General features: G+C 44.8%; 1 protein-coding gene across 1 annotated transcript in view; it reads left to right on the top strand.

Moving 5' to 3' along the window:
- The first annotated feature begins 784 nt into the window (after window positions 1–784).
- Window positions 785–23,251, top strand: part of LOC121538375 (contactin-3) — a 69,229-nt gene continuing 46,762 nt past the window's right edge. Inside the window, exons 1-11 of the mRNA XM_041846309.2 lie at window positions 785–1,419; window positions 3,674–3,809; window positions 3,959–4,094; window positions 6,384–6,559; window positions 6,766–6,861; window positions 9,174–9,377; window positions 11,740–11,842; window positions 12,184–12,368; window positions 20,844–20,980; window positions 21,543–21,672; window positions 21,816–21,966. Of these exons, the coding sequence (XP_041702243.1) occupies window positions 3,755–3,809; window positions 3,959–4,094; window positions 6,384–6,559; window positions 6,766–6,861; window positions 9,174–9,377; window positions 11,740–11,842; window positions 12,184–12,368; window positions 20,844–20,980; window positions 21,543–21,672; window positions 21,816–21,966 (1,373 nt within the window). The 5' untranslated portion in view covers window positions 785–1,419; window positions 3,674–3,754. The remainder of the gene's footprint in view (window positions 1,420–3,673; window positions 3,810–3,958; window positions 4,095–6,383; window positions 6,560–6,765; window positions 6,862–9,173; window positions 9,378–11,739; window positions 11,843–12,183; window positions 12,369–20,843; window positions 20,981–21,542; window positions 21,673–21,815; window positions 21,967–23,251) is intronic.

Here is a 23,251-nt window from a genome sequence, read left to right as displayed (position 1 = left end):
TATATGCATATGAGATGAGTAATGCAAGATATGTAAACATTATTAAAGTGACTAGTGTTCCATTTATTAAAGTGGCCAGTGATTTCTAATCTATGTATATAGGCAGCAGTCTCTAATGTGCTAGTGAAGGCTATTTAACAGTCTGATTTGCCTTGAGATAGAAGCTGTTTTTCAGTCCATGCTTTGATGCACCTGTACTGACCTCGCCTTCTGGATGATAGTGGGGTGAACAGGCAGTGGCTAGGGTGGTTGTTGGCCATGATTATCTTTTTGACCTTCCTGTGACATTGTGTGCTGTAGGTGTCCTGTATTAGTGTGATTTGTTAAGTTTCGTATGGTATATATTAATTTCTGGATGTCCATCATTCTTTTTGTATGATATTTTGCGAATTACAATTTGTATCATATGTTACGAATTGCAATTCGTACAATATGTTACGAATATGCAAACGTATGTTAAGAATTCCAATTTGTTGTGACTAATGTTAGCTATGTGGCTAACGTTAGCTAGGCTTTTATGGTTAAGGTTATGGTTAGGAGTTAGGTTAAAGGGTTAAGGTTAGGGTTAGCAAACATGCTAAGTAGTTGCAAAGTAGCTAAAAAGTAGTAAGTAGTTGCAAAGTTGCTAATTAGCTAAAATGCTAAAGTTGTCCATGATGAGATTCTAACTTTGGGTTGCTAGACATTCGCGGTATACGCCCACCCACCCACTCCAACCGATTGAAGTAACCTTCTGTCTTATGTAACCATATCAAACGAAACATAGGCTAACATACTAATTTGAGTGTTCCAAATGTACGTTTACTATGTTATCTAGTCTAAGAGACCAGGCTGACCATGCAGTTATCAACATGTCAATTTTCACAATCCTATCGATACATTTTGATATCCTGCTCATTTTTACGCAGTGATGTCCCCAGTTTTTCTGTCAGCTCAGATCTCTGGCGAAGACTGGCGCAGTTCTTCGGCAGGTGCGTCTGCCATACATTTCCATATTTTCTGCTTCTATCGTCTGCTATAGCTACTTCACAAGAAATACGTAGATCTCCGCACAAGACTCTTTTTAACATCATTTGCCGACATGAATGTGGCTCGGAGATAGGGCAGCGTTTGTACTCATCTTTCGTAAGGTTGCCGATTTGATTCATGAGCAACTGTGTGGGTGTTGTTTTTGGGAAGGAGAAAGCGACGTAGACTATGAGACGCCTGCCTATATAGTGCCTTCGTTCATTGCCTGTTTTTTTCTTACACTGCCTGACCAGTGTTTCGGTTTCACCTGTATGAACGAGCTTGTGTTTCCGACATAAATCGGTGGAAAACGCGTCCGTGGCGGGTCAACTATTTATTATGGCTAAAAGGATTGATTTAGTGCATTGCTGGTCTGAATATATTTCAAGATAAGGAGAAAACGGCCGCTAGGTAAGGAAATTATAAAGCTTGGCATGTGTGGCCATGCATGTATGGCTGGATATACATTATGATGGCCATAGTGACAATACAACCGATTTACTTTCAATAAATTGTTCTTTGATTGGTAGCCTAATTCGTTTTCTTGGTAGGCATCTTTCTACCAAAGCCATATGCCCATAGGCTTTGACATTAGGTTTTTCCTCTAAATTATAAGCTCAATATAACAATAACATGCTAATAATAATACTACTACTAATAATAATACATATTGGAAATAGAATGGTTTGTGTGTTTGGTTTGATTAACGTTGATTGAGGTTTGAGGAACATATAGCCTAGGCTACTCGCAGAAACTGCAAGCACTCACAATGTTTGCCATTGATACACATTTGTTGTTTTGTGCAGTTCATTTCTGAAGCTGTTTGACATATAGCCAGCCTAATGCTTGTTTGTCAGTTAAATGGGCTGAGTTCTTGTATATTTCCTACCCCATCTTTTACATCTCTTTGTCCTTCCTATAGAACCCATAGGTGTTATCAACATCTATCGACATCACATCTAATTTTACCATTTCAAATGTAACAAACATAGATGTAAAATTGTACATAGGCCTAATGGGGGTTGCACTCAAAGCTGCATGTGAATTGAATATTCATTACATTGCCATGATAGAACCATTTAGTTTCCAATGAGCTGCTGCTCAATGATACATTTTTCAAGGGACAAACGATGAGTGGGTGCCTATTAGTTCAGTATCTTGAACATTTCTCTATTCAGAGAGATTCTGACTAACCTGCCAAGATATGGCTCTGAATGAATGAGTCTATCTGGTTTCATGCTTGGGGAAATAAAACAATAATCAAGTAATATGCATATTCTTCCATTAAGTAAGTCTGTGGGAAGTCTATTATTGTTATGAATGCAGATGTGGCCTCTTTCAGTTTGGGTTGCCTTGCTGTTGAAATGCTGTGTTATTTGGTTACTTGCAGATGCAGAGTAGAAGAGAGAGAGAGATGTGCTGCTTTTATGGGTTTCAATTGCTGTGATACAGGAAGTGACACTACGCCTTATCATCTGTCATTCATCCTGCTACAATGTTTGGCCTATTTATCACCAGCACATGTGGTGTCACGTGATGTGAGTTTTATGTATGGCGACCAAACAGATGAAACCGTTGATTGAGCAGCTCAGGTTTCGAACAACTTATTTTACACAACACCTATCACACAACAATCGTCAGCCCACAATGAAGCCTATACAGTTTTCAAGGCTGTACTGTAGACCTACTGGAGAGGTAAAGCATTCAGCATTCTTCATGAGAGAAGGCGTGGACAATCCAATTTAGGAGACTTCTAGCAGGAGAAAGGACCCAGCAAACATGAAAGACTGGAGGAAATACTCCCTGAGACCTTACAAATCTGACATTATAGCAGCCGACAAACAATTAGCCCCTTTAACTATGCCACTAAAGCAGACTAGCCCGAGGATTAGACCTTAAATGAAGTGTACATCATGGCTTATGAGTACATGTTTGAATCTGTGTGTGTGTGTGTGTGTTTGTGTGTGAGATAGAGAGAGAGAGAGAGCATTTGTGTGGTATCACATTTGTGTGGGTTTCGTTCTTCTTCAGTTTATTTGTGTCTAGTTTATTTGTATTTGGGAATCACTGCTCTACTGCAATTAACCTTAGTATTGCAATGCAGACCACGCAATGTCCAGCCACTCGCTCTTGATCATGTACCTGTAGGGAATGGATTTCTCATCAAGCTCTCTAGATTCCCTCAGCATGTGGCAAGACATGCTGGTGTCGGTGAGACTAATTGATTGGATGGCACCCAATTCACAGGTCCAGGCTCCTTGGGCCTGAGAGGATAGATATTTCTCTGTGGAGCTGGGTCAACAGTTGGTCTCCTAATAGATTGGTGTCTGTCTTGTCCCATATGCCTCTGAGTGCTCTCTTGCTCGCTCGTATTGTTTGTCTCTATATCAGAATACACAGGATTAATTAATGCTGTTGCTCAATGGGAATGTTGAAACTGGAGATTGAAAAAGCCGTGGGTTAAGAGAAATGGAAGGTTCCCACATTCACTTCCAACATTCCATCACTCAATATTTCTATGGTGCCAATGTCAATTCCATATCCGTCTCGCCTGCCTGTCCAAATGATGGCTAAGCACGAAAATAGATACAGTATATTTGACGTTTTCATGAGGTGACATGTCTGCTGAGTTTGGTGTTTTTGCTGTAATGACTGTCTCCTACAGGTCAGGACTGTCTGTTCCGGAGAAAAGAGTGTTGTTTAGAGCTTATTGAATGAAAGTCTCATTCGTCCTTCGCTGCCAAATATGACGTTACCATGGAAACAGCTTCTTCTACTATCAATCATCGACTGTCTCGCAGGTAGAAAAATAATATATTTGATGTGTAATGATTCTTTTGTAGGAAACATTTACGATTCGAGTGTGACATCCGAAAAAGCTGGAAATCATGTCACAACCAGAATATATGAGTTAAACATTCTGCTACATTGACGACTATGTCTTCCCCAGAATGTTTGGACAGTGGATCATTCCATGGTCCAAGATGGAGGATGGAACCCGGTGACTTGTTTATCCCTGTTGATTCTATAGAAGAGGAGGCCACTCTTACGTGTGACGCTAAAGGAATCCCCCCTCCTCAATACAGGTAGGATTCAGACTCACTCACCTGGCTTGAATTTCTATATGACTACGACTACGGCTATTACTACGTTTTACACCAGTGCCGCGGGGTCTACTGGTTTTCATCTTTGCTTCTCAATCAGCAACTAATTAACACCTGTGAAATGAGGTGTTTTGACTGTCTGGCCGATCAGGGACTTTAATGGGTCAGGTTTATGTGGCGCTTCTCCACTGCTCATGCTTTTCACATTAATAGCTTGTTGCTGTTTTATGGAGGGATGAAACAATGGGTGAAACCCAGCTGCAGACAACGCAGATGCTCCAAACCAGTTGCGCAAACAAAAACAAACAAGCATTGACTGTCAACTGTCTTTGCTGTGTAGCCCACAGTACTCCAGCACAGCCAGTGTAAATGAGAAGAATAAAAGTGGTATTGAGCTCACGCTACGTTCATAATCGCATGTGGTTGGTATCCCCCCAGCTAAGATGAGGTATTTCCATTTGCTGATTAAAGGCGAGACGAGCGTGTTTAGCGTTGCATCTCTTGCTGTGCTCTGCACCACATGCCCTCAACACCTCCTCAGCTCCTCTCTTGAAGTGTAAATGGAATACACTGCTCCCTCCATTTTATCTTCTCTCTCGCTCTCTCTCTCACACTCTCTCTTGCTCTCTCTCTCTCTGTCACTCCTGCCACTCATGCTCTCATACCCCCAAAGCTGGAAACAGGGTTTCTGAGGTAAAACACAAAAAGACATTGGTCTTGTGCTGCATATTTGGACTCATATAATCAGTGAACATGTAAACAGTGTTTATTATATGAGATAAAGAGAAACTGAACTACATAATTCAAATCACATTTTATTTGTCACATGCTTCGTAAATGACAGGTGTAGACTAACAGGGAAATGCTTACTTACAGGCCCTTCCCAACAATGCAAAGATAATATTTTTTGAAAAATAATAACACAAGTATATATATATATATATGCCACGAGTCACCGTCTGTGATCTAATAAGAGCCTCTGCCTTCCTCTGTTTGTCAAGAGCCCCAGGTCATCAAATCCTATCAATTAATTGCCATGATAGAGTAGCGGGATTGATGGACTGAGTTTCAAGGTGCTTTACCTCTCAAATACTATGACATATTTATGTTTAAAGGGCGGCTGAACCAAAAAAACTACTTCTCTGGTTAAAAACGGCCTGTGGCGTCGGCAGTAGTCATAAACATCCATTGTAGTCCCAAAATTGAATAAAAAGTATAAGTAGGATAACTTTGGTCATAAAGTCAGTATTTTCCAAAACTGAGATTTGCGAGATTTAGGAAATGAATGACGTTGACATTTTCCTTGGACTTGTTGGTGTGCTGTACCAGCTTTTATTATTCTCCTCTTTTCTATGAGAGTGCAGAAAGGGTGCAATGAAAGGAATGTGTGAAAGCATTGCTGTGTGGGTAGTGTGAGTTTGCACCTGCTGTGGGTTTTGAGGGTGCTAATATTCTTATTTAAAGAGAGAAGAACTGAGCATATTATACCAATCGAGAAAGAACAAGGTGTTACTGTTTGTGACTATAGTATGTGTATTTTTGACCCATAGGCCTCTGTGGAGAGTGGAAACAATGTATTTGAGAGTTTGTCTTAAGTGGATGGGATATCCATATCAACCGTAAAACTGAAATAACACTAAATATTATGAATGCATTTACATATAATTAAAAGGACATAACACATCATTTAAGTTTGTTGGATGTCTTCAAACTCCAAAAGAAGTCTGTCAAGATGAGTCCAAGTCCCATGCCATCCGTTGTGTAGGTCCAGCTACAGTATACAATATGTCTCCAAATGAATGGAAAGGATAACACAAATCTGGTAATGATATGGTTCTTAGTATTTTCATTCATTTTAGATTGTAGGATATAGCTGGATCTACAAAGTAGATGGCCTGGGACATGGACTTATCTCAACAGACATTCTTCTTATTTATCTTAGCTTGAAGATTTACAAATTGTTATGAATGGTTATGGATATTGATATGTACTTCAACTATTGACATAGTAAAGACTCATGCACAGTATGTCCCTTCATTTGAAATGACAAAACAACAAAAGCAACAAACAACCATAAACCGTACCTACCTGTATATGTTATTTTTTTTCATTGACCTCAAAATATCAATGAACTTTAAGTACCATCCAAATAACGGTTGCTGCCTTTATTGAGTTTTAGTTTTCAATTTGATCCCATAAATCCACTGTGGTCAATAGATGGAGATGTGCTGTGAATATTGCCAGCAGCTGATGGTATTTCTGCCCTCACAGATGGTCACTGAATGGAACTCTCATAAATCTGGAGTTGGACCACCGGCGTCGGTTGTCTGGGGGCAACCTCATCATAAGAAATCTGGACCGCTACCAGGATGGGGGAAGGTACCAGTGTACGGCCTATAACACAATAGGAGCCATTCTCAGCAGAAGAGCAAGCCTACAGTTTGCCTGTAAGTTAAGAACAGGCCATAATACTGCCTCCTGTGACACTGCATTATATTGCATTATTACATTGTCACCATTGATAATAACACACCATACCTTATAAATGCATTATAATGCTTTACATGCAGGTGGTTCATAGGGGGAAATGAGTGTCATCAGTGTGCTGTATTTATATTCTAAGACGTCATAAATTGACCCGTTTCTCTTCTAGACTTGGATCATTTTAAACTCCACACAAGAAGTGCGGTGTCAGTTCGAGAAGGACAAGGAGTTGTGTTACTCTGTGGAACACCCACCTCCTCAGGAGGTATTGAATGACTTTTGTTATCTTCTTTTACACTTGACAGTCCTATATGAATCGACATGGCATTTCAACTATACTTTAGCACTACTACTTAAGAATGATTCTGCAGTCATATTACAGTTTAATCAATGCTTTTGGTGCAATTTTTTACAAATATGTGGTCAATTTTCTCAACTTATAGCACAAAACTCAAATCGTCAAAAAGGCTTCATGTCCAAATCATCCTAAAGTATCGTCCTAGATTGATTGTGTTGCTCAATGAAGTTACATATAGGGCAATTCCACACCAGTTTGGCCTAAAGATAGTCATGATGTTTTTAATCTTCCTCAAATGAAGTCCATAGAAAGGTTGTTTTGGGGAATTAAGAAATATTTAAATAAAGTTGGCACATCTGTGAGACTTTGGCCTTACCCAGGTCTCCTTTAGGACACTACAACGATTAGTCTGTAGATGCTACTAGGGCAGTCTTGGTGTCTTTTGAAAAATTACTGTGTGCTCTGAAATATGAGTAGGTTTTACATTAAGAATGCAATTTATTTACTTTAATATATAGATAACATATATATAAATAAAACATATTTAACATATATAACATCTGAGAGCAGTGTGTACGTATATGGATGTTGACTGCGTGCATGTTGGCACTGAGGAAGAAGTAATTTGATGGTAGGGGTTGTCTCATACTGGCCTCGTGTAGCTCAGTTGGTAGAGCATGGCGCTTGCAACGCCTGTGTTGTGGGTTCGTTTCCCACGGGGGGCCAGTATGAAAATGTATGCACTCACTAACTGTAAGTCGCTCTGGATAAGAGCGTCTGCTAAATGACTAAAATGTAAATGTAAATGTCTCATGATCCCTTTTGTCCTCTCTCCATCCCTTTGGGAGCTTTCCTCAAAACACGTGACGCCAGGTGTAAGGGGTTATGCCACCCTTTATAAAGCATAGCATTTTGGGAAATTGACATGTTGCATTATGTCACATTTGGCCAGTCACCCTACAGAGGGAGTGGTTATGTCACCCTTGATACACAAATCAAATCCAAATCAAATCCATCCCAAAGATACATTATCTTTATGGCTGTGTTTACATAAGCGGTCCAATTCAGATCTTTTTTACACTAATACCCTGTGAAAGTGAAGTCATCCTACGTCATGTCCCGGGTCTTTTGAATGGGCTTCAAGATTATATCATAAAATTAATGAAAATACGGTCATTTAAGATATATAAAATTATAATTGTATTAGTTTATTGATTTACTCACACCCGATGCCTTTTATCAAAATATTTGATGCTCAAGAAGTAGAAAAGTCTCCTGCAGCGTTGTTAGCATGCTGGAGGGCGCCTGCTCGAGCTGAGGACCTACAGGATGGTAAGAACCCGTTAGTTACAGGCCATTTGATGTGTTTCATAATAGATTATGCTTCTTTTTTTTTGCTGAATGTTGCCACCCAGTACTTTTTGAAAATGTAAAATAAATATGTTTTTGAATACTGGCAAGCTGTCGAAATACCTTTAGGGAGTTGTAGTTTATGTCTGTAGTTCAAATGAAAGAGTTGTAACTTTTCGGCTTCGTGCTTCTTCTTGGGCGTCAAATACGTTGAAAATTGGCACATGGTAAGTAAATTCATTCGAAAACACATTTATACATTTTAATATATAAATTAATTATTCCACTATCACGGCTCAGGAAAAGACCCAGATGCAGACAGTTCGAATAACGGACGTTTATTATATAAACAGGGGGCAGGCAAAGGACAGGTCAAGGGCAGGCAGAGGTCGGTAGTCCAGGTCAGTGTCAAAACGGTACAGAACGGCAGGCAGGCTCAGGGTCAGGGCAGGCAGAAAGATAAAAAACTGGAAAACTAGAAAACAGGGCTAAAAAAAACAGGAGTACGAGAAACACGCTGGTAGGCTTGACGAAACAAGACGAACTGGCAACAGACAAACAGAGAACAAAGGTATAAATGCACAGGGGATAATGGGAAAGATGGGCAACACCTGTAAGGGGGTGGAGACAAGCACAAAGACAGGTGAAACAGATCAGGGTGTGACAGACCACGTTTTCATGGATTTGAGGATGCAAATTTGAAGCCCATTCTTAGCCTACAAAACGAGGATCCCGGAAGTAACAATGAGTGTAACTTTCATAGGGTATTGGTGTTTTGACAAATCACATCAGATCTTTTGCCAATAATTGGGCAAAAGATCAGAACTGGGCTGCCTGTATAAATACAGCATTTGTGTTCTTGGTTTCAAGTTTTGAATGTTACGTCATATCAGTAGTTGGCTAAATCTCCCCCTCATTTCCCTTTCTAGACCTTAGTTATGCATGGGTCTTCAATGAATACCCATACTTCGTCCAGCAAGACAACCGGCGCTTCGTATCTCAGGAGACTGGCAACCTGTACATCGCCAAAGTGGAGCCCTCAGATGTGGGCAACTATACCTGTGTGGTGATGAACAGCATCACAAAGGGCAAAGTTCACAGCTCACCAACATCTCTGGTCCTGAGGAAAGACGGTGAGCTTATTCATCAGAAGACCTTGCATAATGATTCATAACATACAGGTAGCAGGCGTAGGTAGGCTTTCATTGAGCCAGATAACTTTTTGTAGTATAATAAAAAATGACTTTTATTTTGAAGACACCTTATACGTGATGTTGAATAAATGTGTTATGAATGTGGTATGAATGATACAGCAACATTCATGAAGGTGTTATGTACAGTATACCCCCTTCGTATAAGCTAACATTGTTATTACCTGGTATGCATTGTTTAGTTGCCAGGCCATGTTCATTATAGCACTATATAGGCTTTATCACCGATGATCCAGGTGCCTTATTTTCTTACTTGGCTTTTTTAACAACTGCCTGTACTTGGAGGAATCCAATTAACTGTTCCTTATAGCTACAGTATGTATTTAGCTCTTCACACTTTTGCAGAAAGTAAACACTGCCTTTGGGTTGAATTAAACATTTAAACATTAACCATACGTTCAAAATCAACCAGACCCTCAAGAGATAACCTTAGTGTATTCCACCCAGGAACTGAGGCTTTAAATTATTTGTTGCTGTTATTTCACTACACTCCCTCGACATGCATGCTTAAAGCTGCAATATGTAACTTTTTAGGGCGATACGACCAAATTCACATAGAAATAAGAGTTATAGATCTGTTATTCTCATTAAAAGAAGTCTAAGAAGCGGTAGATTTGTCTTATGTGAGCTATTTCTATGCTTCCCATTCTTAAGTGTAGTTTTTGCCTCTTTTACTTTAGTTTTTGTACACCAGTTTCAAATAGCAGAAAATACAATATTTTTGGTTATGGAAAATATATTTCACAGCAGTTTAGATGGTACAATGATTATCTACGTTAAATTGCTTGTTTTGTCACATAAACTGAAATTAGGTGAACTATTAGAATTTTTGCAACCAGGAAATGGCGGAGTGATTTCTGCATAGTGTACCTTTAAGTGGAGTAGCCGTTCAGTTCACCTACATGCTGACTAGACCGGGCGCACGTGCATGTTGATTTTTTCCACCCACACCAGACGCGATCAGGACACGCAGGTTGAAATATCAAAATTAACTCTGAACCAACTATATTAATTTGGGGACAGGTCGAAAAGGATTAAACATTTATGGCAATTTAGCTAGCTAGCTTACTGTTGCTAGCTAATTTGTCCTGGGATATAAACATTGGGTTGTTATTTTACCTGAAATGCACAAGGTCCTCTACTCCGACAATTAATCCACAGATAAAAGGGTAAACCGAGTGGACTGGAGTGTGGACCTCCTTTCATCTTTCGATCACCCACGTGGGTATATGCTCCTTAAAACCAATGAGGAGATGGGAGAGGCAGGACATGCAGCGCGTCGAGCGTAACAAATAGAACCAACTTCTGGCTACACAGACGCTCGTTGACTCGCGAGAGCAGTGTTGGTGCAATGATTGAATAACATGTATGTGTAAATGTATTTTGCAACGCTGGCGGTCTGGCTGACCACACATTGCTAAATAAATGTACACATACATGTTATTCAAGTATTGCGTAGACAGGCCCTAAAATAGAACTTGTTTCTATTTGTGACGCTTGATGCACTGCAAGTCCCGCCTCTCCCATCTCCTCATTGGTTTTTAGGAGCATATACCCACGTGGGTGATTGAAAGATAAACTGAGGTCCACACTCCAGTACAGTTGGTGATGATAATGCACATGCACATTAAAGTTGGTTGTCAACCGCCATATAAAGTCCAAAGAAGAAGAAGATGCCTGGAGGAGGAGAGATTACTAGAAACAAACTCGGTTTACCCTTTTATCTGTGGATTAATTGTCGGAGTAGAGGACCTTGTGCATTTCAGGTAAAATAACAACCCAATGTTTATATTCCAGGACAAATTAGCTAGCAACAGCAAGCTAGCTAGCTAAATTGCCATAAATGTTTAATGCTTTTCAACCTGTCCCCAAATTAATACAGTTGGTTCAGAGTTCGTTGTGATATTTCAACCTGCATGTCCTGATCGCGTCTGGTGTGGGTGTACAAAATCAACATGCGCGTGATGGCGAAAAAAGTATTTGATCCCCTGCTGATTTTGTATGTTTGCCTACTGACAAAGAAATGATCAGTCTATAGCTTTGTCAGTGGGCAAACGTACAAAATCAGCAGGGGATCAAATACTTTTTTCCCTCACTGTATACCTTGCGTTGTGAGGCCAAACAAAAGCATAGTAAAACTAACAGAAATAATACATGCATAAACACTCTTTCTAACACGCTGACTAGACCGGGCACCTGCGTGCGCCATCGCGCATGTTGATTTTGTACACCCACACCAATAATGGAAGCATGAACAACAACTACTTGTACTTGTACTTCATAGGAGTAATGGGAGAATACGAGCCGAAAATAGAAGTTCATTTCCCTGACACCGTACCAGCAGCAAAAGGATCAGTGGTTATACTGGAGTGTTTTGCTCTTGGGAAGTAAGCTGTATTTCTTGGAGCATGTTTTCAATCTTCCCTCTTCTTTCACTCACTCAAAGCATTTTGGGATTTTTATAGAGCAGTGTCACTAGGGCAATTATGTTTGTTAGACTGTGGCATCTCTCTATTATTCGTCAGAATAGCTTTTGAATACAATGATTGTCAACGTCGGTTTGTGAAGGGCCACATGCATACTTTCTTCAAATGACTTTCTCTCTTTATTTAATGTATAGAATACGAAAATAAGTTGCATAAAATCTTGTTAGATATAGTCTAACAGAGAAGATGTGGAGTCTACATGTTTTGTGGAGTCGACATGTTTTGCTTTCTGTCTTTCCTAGCCCTGTCGCTGAGATTACGTGGAAGAGGGCTAATGGAGTCCCGTTCCCCAGCAAAGTGAAGATGAAGTACTCCAATGCCGTCTTGGAGATCCCCAGCTTCCAACAGGATGACACGGGGGGCTATGAGTGTGTGGCCGAAAACAAGATGGGGAAGAACATCGCTACAGGCCGACTGGCCTTCCACGGTACTGTCACGCTGTGGGATCGCAAATATAATTTTAACCATCAGCCGAGTCAGTTAAAAACACTCCTTTTTACAATGACAACCTGTTAAGTGGCTAGGGGCAAATGCAGCGATAGATAATGAAAATGATATGTACAATAAAGTTACAAAACAAGACAGACATCACAATACAAAAGGACAAAAACACATGGCAACAACACAACAAACAGTAAAAACAATCCATATATGGTCAGCAATCATTTGTTAGGACATCAAATACAACAAGCATACCATCCTACTTTCAAGAGGGATGGATTTATCCATTTGGAAAATGTACACTAAATTTTACAACCCATGAACACCAACTATTGGTCATTATGAAAGCTGTGCTATACTCAAGATAATGCACAGGCTCTCATTATATTACTGTTGCTACTACTCATTGGCAAAGTACAGCCACTGTTGGTATTATAATGTAATAATATATTGTTTGTTTATTGATTTTACACTCAACAAAAATATAAATGCAACATGCGACAATTTCAAAGATTTGATTGAGGTACAGTTCATATAAGGAAATCCATCAATTGAAATCCATTAATAAGGCCCTAATCTATGGATTTCAAATGACTGGGAAATACAGATATGCATCTGTTCGTCACAGATACCTTTTTTTTTTTAAGTAGTGGGGGCGTGGATCAGAAAACCAGTCAGTATCTGGTGTGACCACCATTTGTCTCATGCAGCGCAACATCTCCTTCACATAGAGTTGATCAGGCTGTTGATTGTGGCCTGTGGAATATTGTCCCACTCCTCTTCAATGGCTGTGCGAAGTTGCTGGATATTGGCGCGAACTGGAACACGCTGTCGTACACGTCGATCCAGAGCATCCCAAACATGTTCAATGGGTGATATGTCTGGTGAGTATGCAGGCCATGGAAGAACTGGGACATTTACAGCTTCCAGGATTTGTGTACAGATCCTTGCGACATGGGTGATGGCGGCAGATGAATGGCACGACAATGGGCATCTCGTCACGGTATCTCTGTGCATTGAAATTGCCATCGATAAAATGCAATTGTGTTCTTTGTCCGTAGCTTATGCCTGCCCATACCATAACCCCACCACCACCATGGGGCACTTTGTTCACAACGTTGACGTCAGCAAACCGCTCGCCCACACAACTCCATACACGCTGTCTGCAATCTGCCCGGTACAGTTGAAACCGGGATTCATCCTTGAAGAGCACACTTCTCCAGCGTGCCTGTGGCAATCGAAGGTGAGTCGGTTACCCACTGAAGTCGGTTACGACGCCGAACAGCAGTCAGGTCAAGACCCTGGTGAGGACGATGAGCAAGCAGATGAGCTTCCTGAGACGGTTTCTGACAGTTTGTGCAGAAACTCTTCGGTTGTACAAACCTACAGTTTCATCAGCTGTTCGGGTGGCTTGTCTCAGACGATCCCGCAGGTGAAGAAGCCGGATGTGGAGGTCCTGTGCTGGTGTGGTTACAAGTGGTCTGCGGTTGTGAGACGGTTGGATGTACTGACAAATTCTCTAAAACGACGTTTGAGGCGGCTTATGGTAGAGAAATGAACATTAAATTCTCTGGCAAGCACTCTGGTGGACATTCATGCAGTCTGTGGCATTGTGGTGTGTGACAGAACTGCACATTTTAGAATGGCCTTTTATTGTCCCCAGCACCTGTGTAATGAGGTGCACCTGTGTAATGATCATGCAGTTTAATCAGCTTCTTGATATGCCACACCTGTCAGGTGGATGGATTATCTTAGCAAACGAGAAATGCTCACTAAGGAACATTTCTGGGATATTTTATTTCAGCTCATGAAACATGGGTCGAACACTTTACATGTTGCGTTTATATTTTTGTTCAGTGTGCATTGTTGTTATGTGTAAGCATTGCAGGCAACTCTATTTTTGATTTTCAGTTATCATTCTGGTAGAAAGCAATTCCAGTTGGGACAGGCATAGTCTCATATTGGAAGTTTATTTGGTTATAATTTTAACTTCAATAATTTCATTTTTTTTGCCTGGATAGCTTCTGCTTCCTTTTCTTGTCCACGGTCTCGTGGCTGAGGCAAATAACACTTTTGTAATTGGAGTTGACAGGATGGTGCTGCAGAGTGAATTGGGCATGTTAACAAGTAACAATGGTGTTAAATGACTTCCTGTGAAAGCTCCTTGAAACCCAGTTTGGTGCTGGGAATAGGTCAGAGGTGAGTTGGGCTGTTAAACTGATTTAGAATTATGATCATTACAGTCTGGGAGCATTGCAGGTGAAGACCTTTGTGAGATCTCTGTAAGAATTCCCTCATCCCTAGTGCATTCAAGTGCATGATGGCGCTGCTGTTGTAGCTTACAGAAGGTGACTCTGTTTGAACAGAGAATTGCACAAAAACAATGACATTGTTCCTCACTGTGAAGCCAAGTTCATCTTTGTTTTACTAAAGATAGCAGATACAGTAGAGACTGCCCCATGGCAGTGAAGTGGACATTGCCCTGTGTAGGGTGCAGCTTTCGGATGGGACGTTAAACGGATGTCCTTACTCTCTGTGGTCACTAAAGATCCTGTGGCACTTATCGTAAGAGTAGGGGTGTTAACCTCAGTGTCCTGGCAAAAATTCCCAATCTGGCCCTCATACCATCATGGCCACCTTGTCACGGTTTACTAAGCCAGAACCCAGAAGCAGACCAGGACAAGGTACTTTGAGACAAAGGTGAGTGTTTATTGAATAGACTCCCGAGTGAGGCTGAATAATCCAGGGAACAGGGCGGGTGGCGTGGATGGGTTGTTGAGGGTGCAGTGGTGGGTCCAGAAATGGCTCGGCAGCCGCCGACCATCAGGCAGAGGTTGGGTGAAGGTTCCGGGTGAGAGACTGCAGACAGAACAAAACGAGGTAAGTACACAGCAATTCAACAAGGTGCAAAACAACAAAACTAACGCTAGATGTTTCCAGGCTGATACACGGACAAACATACTGTTCATGGCTAACGATCCGGCAGGAACTGGATGTTCGGCCAGAGCCTAAGAAGGGTGATGATCAGGACCAGGTGTGCAGATTGCTGATGGGATGCAGGTGCGGAAAACAAGAGAGCTCCCCGGAGCGTTCCCGAACCCTCGGGAAACTGGAGATCACGAACAGGAAAAACTAGTCACCAGACAGGACCCGACTCAGACTGCCGGGATCGTTACAGTACCCCCCTCCGACGAACGCCACCGGGCGGACTCCCGGAGCGCCAGGATGGAGGCGGTAGAAATCACTGATGAGGTCAGCATCTAGGACCTGTCGCCGCGGAATCCAACTCCTCTCTTCAGGACCATACCCCTCCCAGTCCACGAGATACTGGAAACCCCGGCCCCGCCGTCTGGAATCCATGATGCGACGCACCGTGTAGGCAGGACCACCTCCGATCATCCGAGGAGGAGGAGGAGGAGGCGGAGGAGGCAACAGAGGACTGAGGAAGACAGGCTTGAGGCAGGAGACATGAAAGGTGGGATGGACTCTGAGCGTCCTCGGTAGTTTGAGTCGAACTGCCACTGGATTGATCACCTTCTCCACCACAAACGGACCAATGAACTTCGGTAACAACTTCCTAGACTCAGTCCGTAACGGAAGATCCCGTGTGGCCAACCAAACCCTATCTCCGATGGTATAGGTGGGAGCGGGGATCCGGCGACGATTCGCCTGGAGCTGATACCGGTCCGAAACTCTAAGGAGTGCCCTTCTGGCCCGATGCCAGGTCCGGTGGCAACGACGAATATGGGCCTGAACAGAAGGCACTGAGAGCTCCTTCTCCTGAGAAGGGAACAGGGGAGGTTGGTAGCCATACAGGCACTGGAAGGGAGACATCCCAGTGGCAGATGTAGGGAGAGTATTGTGGGCATACTCAACCCAAGGCAACTGAGAGACCCAGGAGGTGGGGTTGGAAGAGACCAGACAGCGTAGCGTGGATTCCATCTTCTGGTTGGCTCTCTCCGCCTGACCATTGGATTGGGGGTGAAAACCAGATGTGAGACTGACTGTAGCTCCAATGGCCAAACAGAAGGACTTCCAGACAGCAGAGGTAAACTGAGGGCCACGGTCGGAAACGATATCACTGGGCAAACCGTGGACCCTGAAAACCTCCCTAACCAGGATCTCGGACGTCTCCGAGGCAGAGGGAAGCTTGGCAATTGGCACAAAGTGGGCGAACTTGCTGAATCTGTCCACGATAGTCAGAACGACCGTGTTCCCCTCAGAAGCGGGCAACCCAGTGACGAAGTCCAGGGCCAGATGCGACCATGGTCGCCGGGGAATAGGAAGGGGGTGAAGTAGTCCAGAGCTGGGCCGATTGGTACTCTTATTCTGCGCACACACTGGACAGGCAGCAACAAAACCCCGAGTATCCTCGGCCATGGCAGGCCACCAAAAAGCGTCTGCGAAGAAACGCCATTGTCCGAGCCACGCCAGGGTGACAAGCCATCTTGCTGGCGTGGGACCATTTGAGGACAGCAGGACGAACCGACTCAGGCACAAACAACCGACCGGGTGGACCGTTACCGGGACCGGGCTGAGTCCGAAGGGCCGCCAGCACCTCCTCCTCAATCTTCCACGTAACTGCTCCCACGACGCAGTTCCGGGGAGAATTGTCTCGGTCTTGGACCCACTCTCCTCCGTCTTGGAGAACATCCGGGACAAGGCGTCCGCCTTGCCGTTCTTAGATCCAGGTCGGAACGTCAGGGAAAACTTGAATCGTCCGAAAAACAACGCCCACCTGGCCTGACGGGAGTTGAGACGTTTAGCCGATTGCACGTAAGCAAGATTCTTGTGGTCAGTCCAGACAATAAACGGTTGCTCCGCCCCTCCAACCAGTGGCGCCACTCCTCCAAGGCAAGTTTCACCGCGAGAAGCTCCCGGTTACCCACATCGTAATTCCTCTCCGCAGGCGAAAGGCGACAAGAGTAGTAGGCGCAGGGATGGAGTTTACTGTCCGTGGAGCATCGCTGCGACAGGATGGCGCCAACTCCCACATCAGACGCGTCCACTTCAACGACGAACTGACGGGCCGTGTCCGGTTGAGAGAGAATCGGTGCGTTGGTGAATCGCCTCTTCAAATCCAGAAACGCTCGATCCGCCTCCGGATTCCACTTGAAGGTCCTGATACTGGAAGTCAAGGCAGTTAACGGAGCGGCCACACGGCTGTAATCCCGGATGAATCTGCGGTAGAAATTCGCAAACCCCAAAAATCTCTGGAGCTGCAATCTCGTACCGGGCTGGGCCCATTCCAGAACCGCTCTAACCTTCTCCTGGTCCATCCTAATCTCTCCCCTGGAGATGATGTACCCGAGAAAGGATGTCGTGTGGGCGTGAAACTCGCACTTCTCGGCCTTCACGAACAGGCGATTCTCCAACAATCGCTGCAGAACCTGCCGGACATGCTGGACGTGGTCGGGAAGGTTCCTTCGAGAAGATCAGAATGTCATCCAGGTAAACAAACACAAAGAGACCGATCATATCTCTCAGGACGTCGTTCACCATACTCTGGAATACCGCTGGAGCATTGGTCAGTCCAAACGGCATCACCTGATACTCGAAGTGACCCATCGGTGTATTGAAACCCGTCAACCACTCGTCCCCCTCTCTGATCCGGACCATGTGATACGCATTGCGTAGGTCTAGCTTGGTGAACACCGTAGCACCCTGTAAGGAGTCGAAGGCAGAACTCATCAAGGGCAGGGGATACTTGTTCTTGACCGTGATGGCATTCAACCCCCGATAATCAATACACGGTCGAAGAGAGCCATCCTTCTTACCCACAAAGAAGAATCCTGCCCCCAGGGGTGATGACGAGGGACGAACGAGACCAGCCGCTAGGGACTCCTTGATGTAGGTCTCCAACGCCTCACGTTCAGGTCGGGAGATACTGTATAACCTTCCCTTGGGGTAGACAGCTCCCGGGAACAGGTTGATGGCACAATCATATGGTCGGTGGGGAGGGAGTGACAGAGCCTTCTGCTTACTGAAAACTTCCCCCAAATCGTGATATGTCTCGGGAACCAGGGACAAATCTGGGGGTTTAGCCTCAATCACCTGACTGGGAACCGAATGGGGGCAGGCAGTCTTGAGACAGTTAGCATGACAATCAAGGCTCCAACTCGTTACCTTGCCCGTCACCCAATCGAACGTGGGATTGTGTTCCTTCAGCCAGGGGTATCCAAGGACCAGAGGAACATGGGAAGACGGCAGAATGAAGAATGAAATCATCTCAGAATGATTCCCCGACAACCGCATCTTAACCGGTTCCGTCCTCATCGTGATACGTGCCAGACTACTGCCGTTCAGAGTGGTCGCTTCAATGGCTTCCGGCAATTGCTCCTTGAAAGCCCCAGCTGTTCCACCAACTCGGCATCAAGAAAGCTTCCATCGGCACCTGAATCGATAAAAGCGTTAATCGCTAAGCTCTGATTCCTGTTCACAAGGGTAGCCGGAAACGGGGTCTGACAGAGGTACTGAGAGGTTGAAACTGGCTCGCTAAAAGTCCTCCCAACTTTAGCGAGCCGGGCAGTTTGACGACCGCCGGGAACAGGTGGCGAGGTAATGTCCCGAACCACCACAGTAGAGGCAACAGTTAGTCCTACGTCTGAGTTGGCGTTCCTCCTTGGTTAACCCGTGCCGCCCTACTTGCATTGGTTCCGAATCGGGAGACAGGACCTCTCCACTAATCCTGTGTGGTGGACGATGATCGACGTATTCTGGTCCAATCCCCGACCCGACTGGAACCTGAGAAGCTGATCGATTGGACGGACCCCATTGCTTCTCCCTCCTTCGCTCTCGGACTCGATTATCCACCCGAATAGACAAGGCTACCAAGCTGTCCAGGTCACTAGGCTCCGGATAGGAGATCAACTCATCCTTGAGCTGCTCCGACAGACCCTGGTAGAAGGCCGCTTGCAGGGACTCCTCATTCCACCCACTCTCCACAGCCAACGTCTTGAACTCGATCACGAAGTCGGCCACGCTGCGAGTTCCTTGGTGAAGCTGAAAACAGGCGCCTAGCTGCGTCCCTCCCTCGGACGGAATGGTCGAAAAGCTTCCTCAGCTCGGCCGTGAACCCCGGGTATGAAGCCATGCAGGGGTCTTGTCGTTCCCAAACGGCTGAAGCCCACTCCAGCGCTCGACCACGCAGCAACTCAATCACAAAGGCTATCCTAGCCTTGTCTGTGGCATAAGAGTAGGGCTGTAGATCGAACACTAACCCACACTGCATAAGGAAAGAACGGCATCTTCCCAGCTCCCCCTCATATTTATCCGGCGTCGGAACCTTGGGCTCACGGAAGGACACCGCTCCAGAAGCGGCAGGCGAGATGGGTGAAACCGGTAGTGGATCCTCCACCGAAACTTCGCGCTGGTTCTGGACCTCCGTCAGACCGGTAGAAAGGTTCCGAACTGCCAACGCGATCTCCTGTAGCTCCGTGCTATGATGGCCCAACATCTTCTCCTGATGGGTAATGGCATCGCGAACAGAGTCCAGGTCCGCTGGGTTCATTACTGGCCGGATCGTTCTGTCACGGTTTACTAAGCCAGAACCCAGAAGCAGACCAGGACAAGGTACTTTGAGACAAAGGTGAGTGTTTATTGAATAGACTCCCGAGTGAGGCTGAATAATCCAGGGAACAGGGCGGGTGGCGTGGATGGGTTGTTGAGGGTGCAGTGGTGGGTCCAGAAATGGCTCGGCAGCCGCCCGACCATCAGGCAGAGGTTGGGTGAAGGTTCCGGGTGAGAGACTGCAGACAGAACAAAACGGAGGTAAGTACACAGCAATTCAACAAGGTGCAAAACAACAAAACTAACGCTAGATGTTTCCAGGCTGATACACGGACAAACATACTGTTCATGGCTAACGATCCGGCAGGAACTGGATGTTCGGCCAGAGCCTAAGAAGGGTGATGATCAGGACCAGGTGTGCAGATTGCTGATGGGATGCAGGTGCGGAAAACAAGAGAGCTCCCCGGAGCGTTCCCGAACCCTCGGGAAACTGGAGATCACGAACAGGAAAAACTAGTCACCAGACAGGACCCGACTCAGACTGCCGGGATCGTTACACACCTAATCACCACCAGCTTTCAGTTGGCTCATTCATCCCCTCCCCTCTCCCTGTAAATCTTCCCCACGTCTTTGCTGTAAAAGAGAATGTGTTCTCAGTCATCTTACCTGGTAAAATATGGGTAAAATAAATTGAATAAATAAAACATTTTGTCTACTGTTTTGCAAAAAAAGTGTTTAGCAATTGCATTTAGTGTGAAAACGATGTGAAATGACTAACTGTAAGAAAAGGTTATTGTTTTGGCCATGTGGATCCCAGTTTTGATCACGTAGATCCCAGTTTTCTTCACAGTGTTCAAGCAATCGAGGAAAAACTGTAAGAGGACTTCCCCTTTAAAACCCTCTACTAATATGCAGTCAGTCATTGACATGGAGTATTTTGTATCTTTCATAGCCAAACCTCAGTGGATTCAGACCATGAGAGACACAGCCCTAGCCATAGAGGAGAGGCTTCACTGGGAGTGCAGGGCCAACGGGAAGCCCAAACCTTCCTACAACTGGCTGAAAAATGGCCAAGTGCTGATCACTGAGGTAAACCCCACCTTCCCATCCATCTCTCATGAGTTCTTTGTCCATCTTACAGAAAGGAAGGTGCTAGCACACTGAACATTTCACAATCAAATCCAACTTTTAGGAGTATAAGCATTGTCCAGGCACCTTCCTTACATTGAAACATTGCCTTGCACCTGTGACATGGGTGTGCATCGAGAGAGATATAGCGTGTGTGTAAGAAAAGAGATAGCATATCAGACTCTCTACAAGCTGCTCCATTTCAAGAGAACAGGCAAACACTCTCCATTATTCATAGCCCATGTTCAAGCTTCTGCAGATTTAGTTAATCTACTGTGAAAAGTACACGGTAGCAGACCAAACTTAAACCCCAGAGAAGTGCATCTAGATGTTTCTTCCACATGCACTTTTGTACCACTTTTTTATTCTTTACATTAGCGGGATATTTTGTATAATTTTACTCCTTACCAAAACCCTCCTAATGGTTATTTTTACTGTAATAAGTGTGTTTTATTCTATAATGTTCAAATGACCTTAACATTTACTTGTACTCCACATGCTACTTGTGTCTGTGCCTTTGCAGGAGAGGGTCCATGTTGACAATGGGGTCCTGTTGATCTCGTCTTTGAACCTGTCTGATGCCGGGATGTACCAGTGTGTGGCTGAGAATAAATATGGCGTCATCTATTTCAGCACTGAGCTCATGGTCTTAGGTATGGTGGCTTTTATCCATTTCTAAAACGTGTGACTATCCAACAAATTGGCAAGGTCATATTACTGTTCTTTGAAAGGTTAGAGGGATTCAATAATAATGGGGTCAATAATAATGTTTTTTACATTTCCTGTGTCCCTTCAGCCTCTCCTCCAGACTTCACTGGTAACCTGCTCAGAGCCCTGCTTAAAGCCAAGGCCGGCACCATAGTGACTCTAGAGTGTAAGCCCCAAGCATACCCCACCGCTAGCATCCTGTGGAAGAAAGGCAACCAACCTATCCACACCAATGACAGGTAACGTCTTACAGTACATTCTATATATGGTTTGATTCCTTCTTTCTTCTCCACCCATATTAGTGCTTTAGACGATGATCTGTTCCTAATTTATTTTAGCCTTATTTAGACAGGTACAAGAAGATACTGATTTCTGCAAGAAAGGATGTATTTCTCAATTGGTCGGTTTTCTTTGGTAGTACATACAAGCTCCAAAAAGATAAAGACCTTGTAGATGTTTTTTTCAAGAAGGAAGTGTGATGAGGTGGTGTTGAAGGAGTCAGGCACAGGAGGGTAAATCACGGAATAACAGGCTTTAATCCGCAAAATACAGGTTTATGCAGAAATGCGTCAAACACACTCCAGGGCACAAAACAGGTGCACTGGAAAATACAAAGCACACAGGAAAATACTCCCGTCGATATAAAATACACGAGCTCCACCGAGCTTCACTAACCTCCACAATAAACAATCACCCACAAGGACAAGGGGGCAGAGGGAACACTTATACACAGACTAATTAGGGGATTAGAACCAGGTGTGTGTGATTGACAAGACAAGACAATTGTGATGATGATTGGGGCGGCAGTGGTTAGTACTCCGGTGGCGACGAACGCCGAAGCGTGCCCGGACAAGGAGGGAGGCAGCCTTGGCCGAAGTCATGACAGTACCCCCGATGCGCAGCTCCAGCAGCGCGCCGACCCCGGCCGAGCCCACCCCACACAGGATTTATCCCTCACCGGGACCCAGCACCGTTCCTCCGGACCGTACCCCTCCCACTCCACGAGGTACTGAAGGCCCTCCACCCGATGCCTCAAATCCAGGATGGCACGGACAGAGTACGCCAGGGCCCCCTCGATGTCCAGAGGAGGTGGAGGAACCTCCCGCACCTCAGACTCCTGGAGCGGCCCAACCACCACCGGCCTGAGGAGAGACACATGAAACGAGGGGTTAATACGGTAATCGGGGGGGGGGGTAACAACCTATACGTAACCTCGTTGATTCTCCTCAGGACTAAAAACGGCCACACAAACCGCGGGCTCAGCTTCCGGCAGGGCAGGCGGAGGGGCAGATTCCGGGTCGAGAGCCAGACCCGATACCCCGGTACGAAGACCGGGGCCTCACTGCGTTGACGGTCAGCGTTGGCCTTCTGACGACGCACGGCGCACTGGAGGTGAACGTGGGCAGCGTCCCACATCTCCTCCGCGCACCGAAACCAGTCATCCACCGCAGGAGCCTCGGTCTGGCTCTGGTGCCACGTGCCAGAACCGGTTGGTAACCTAAAACATATTGGAATGGTGTTAGG

The sequence above is a fragment of the Coregonus clupeaformis genome, chromosome 24 (assembly GCF_020615455.1).
Source record: "Coregonus clupeaformis isolate EN_2021a chromosome 24, ASM2061545v1, whole genome shotgun sequence".
In the NCBI taxonomy this organism is placed as follows: Eukaryota; Metazoa; Chordata; class Actinopteri; order Salmoniformes; family Salmonidae; genus Coregonus; species Coregonus clupeaformis.
The sequence above is the reverse complement of the archived record's forward strand: the minus strand, read 5'-3'. Positions and strand labels throughout refer to the sequence as shown.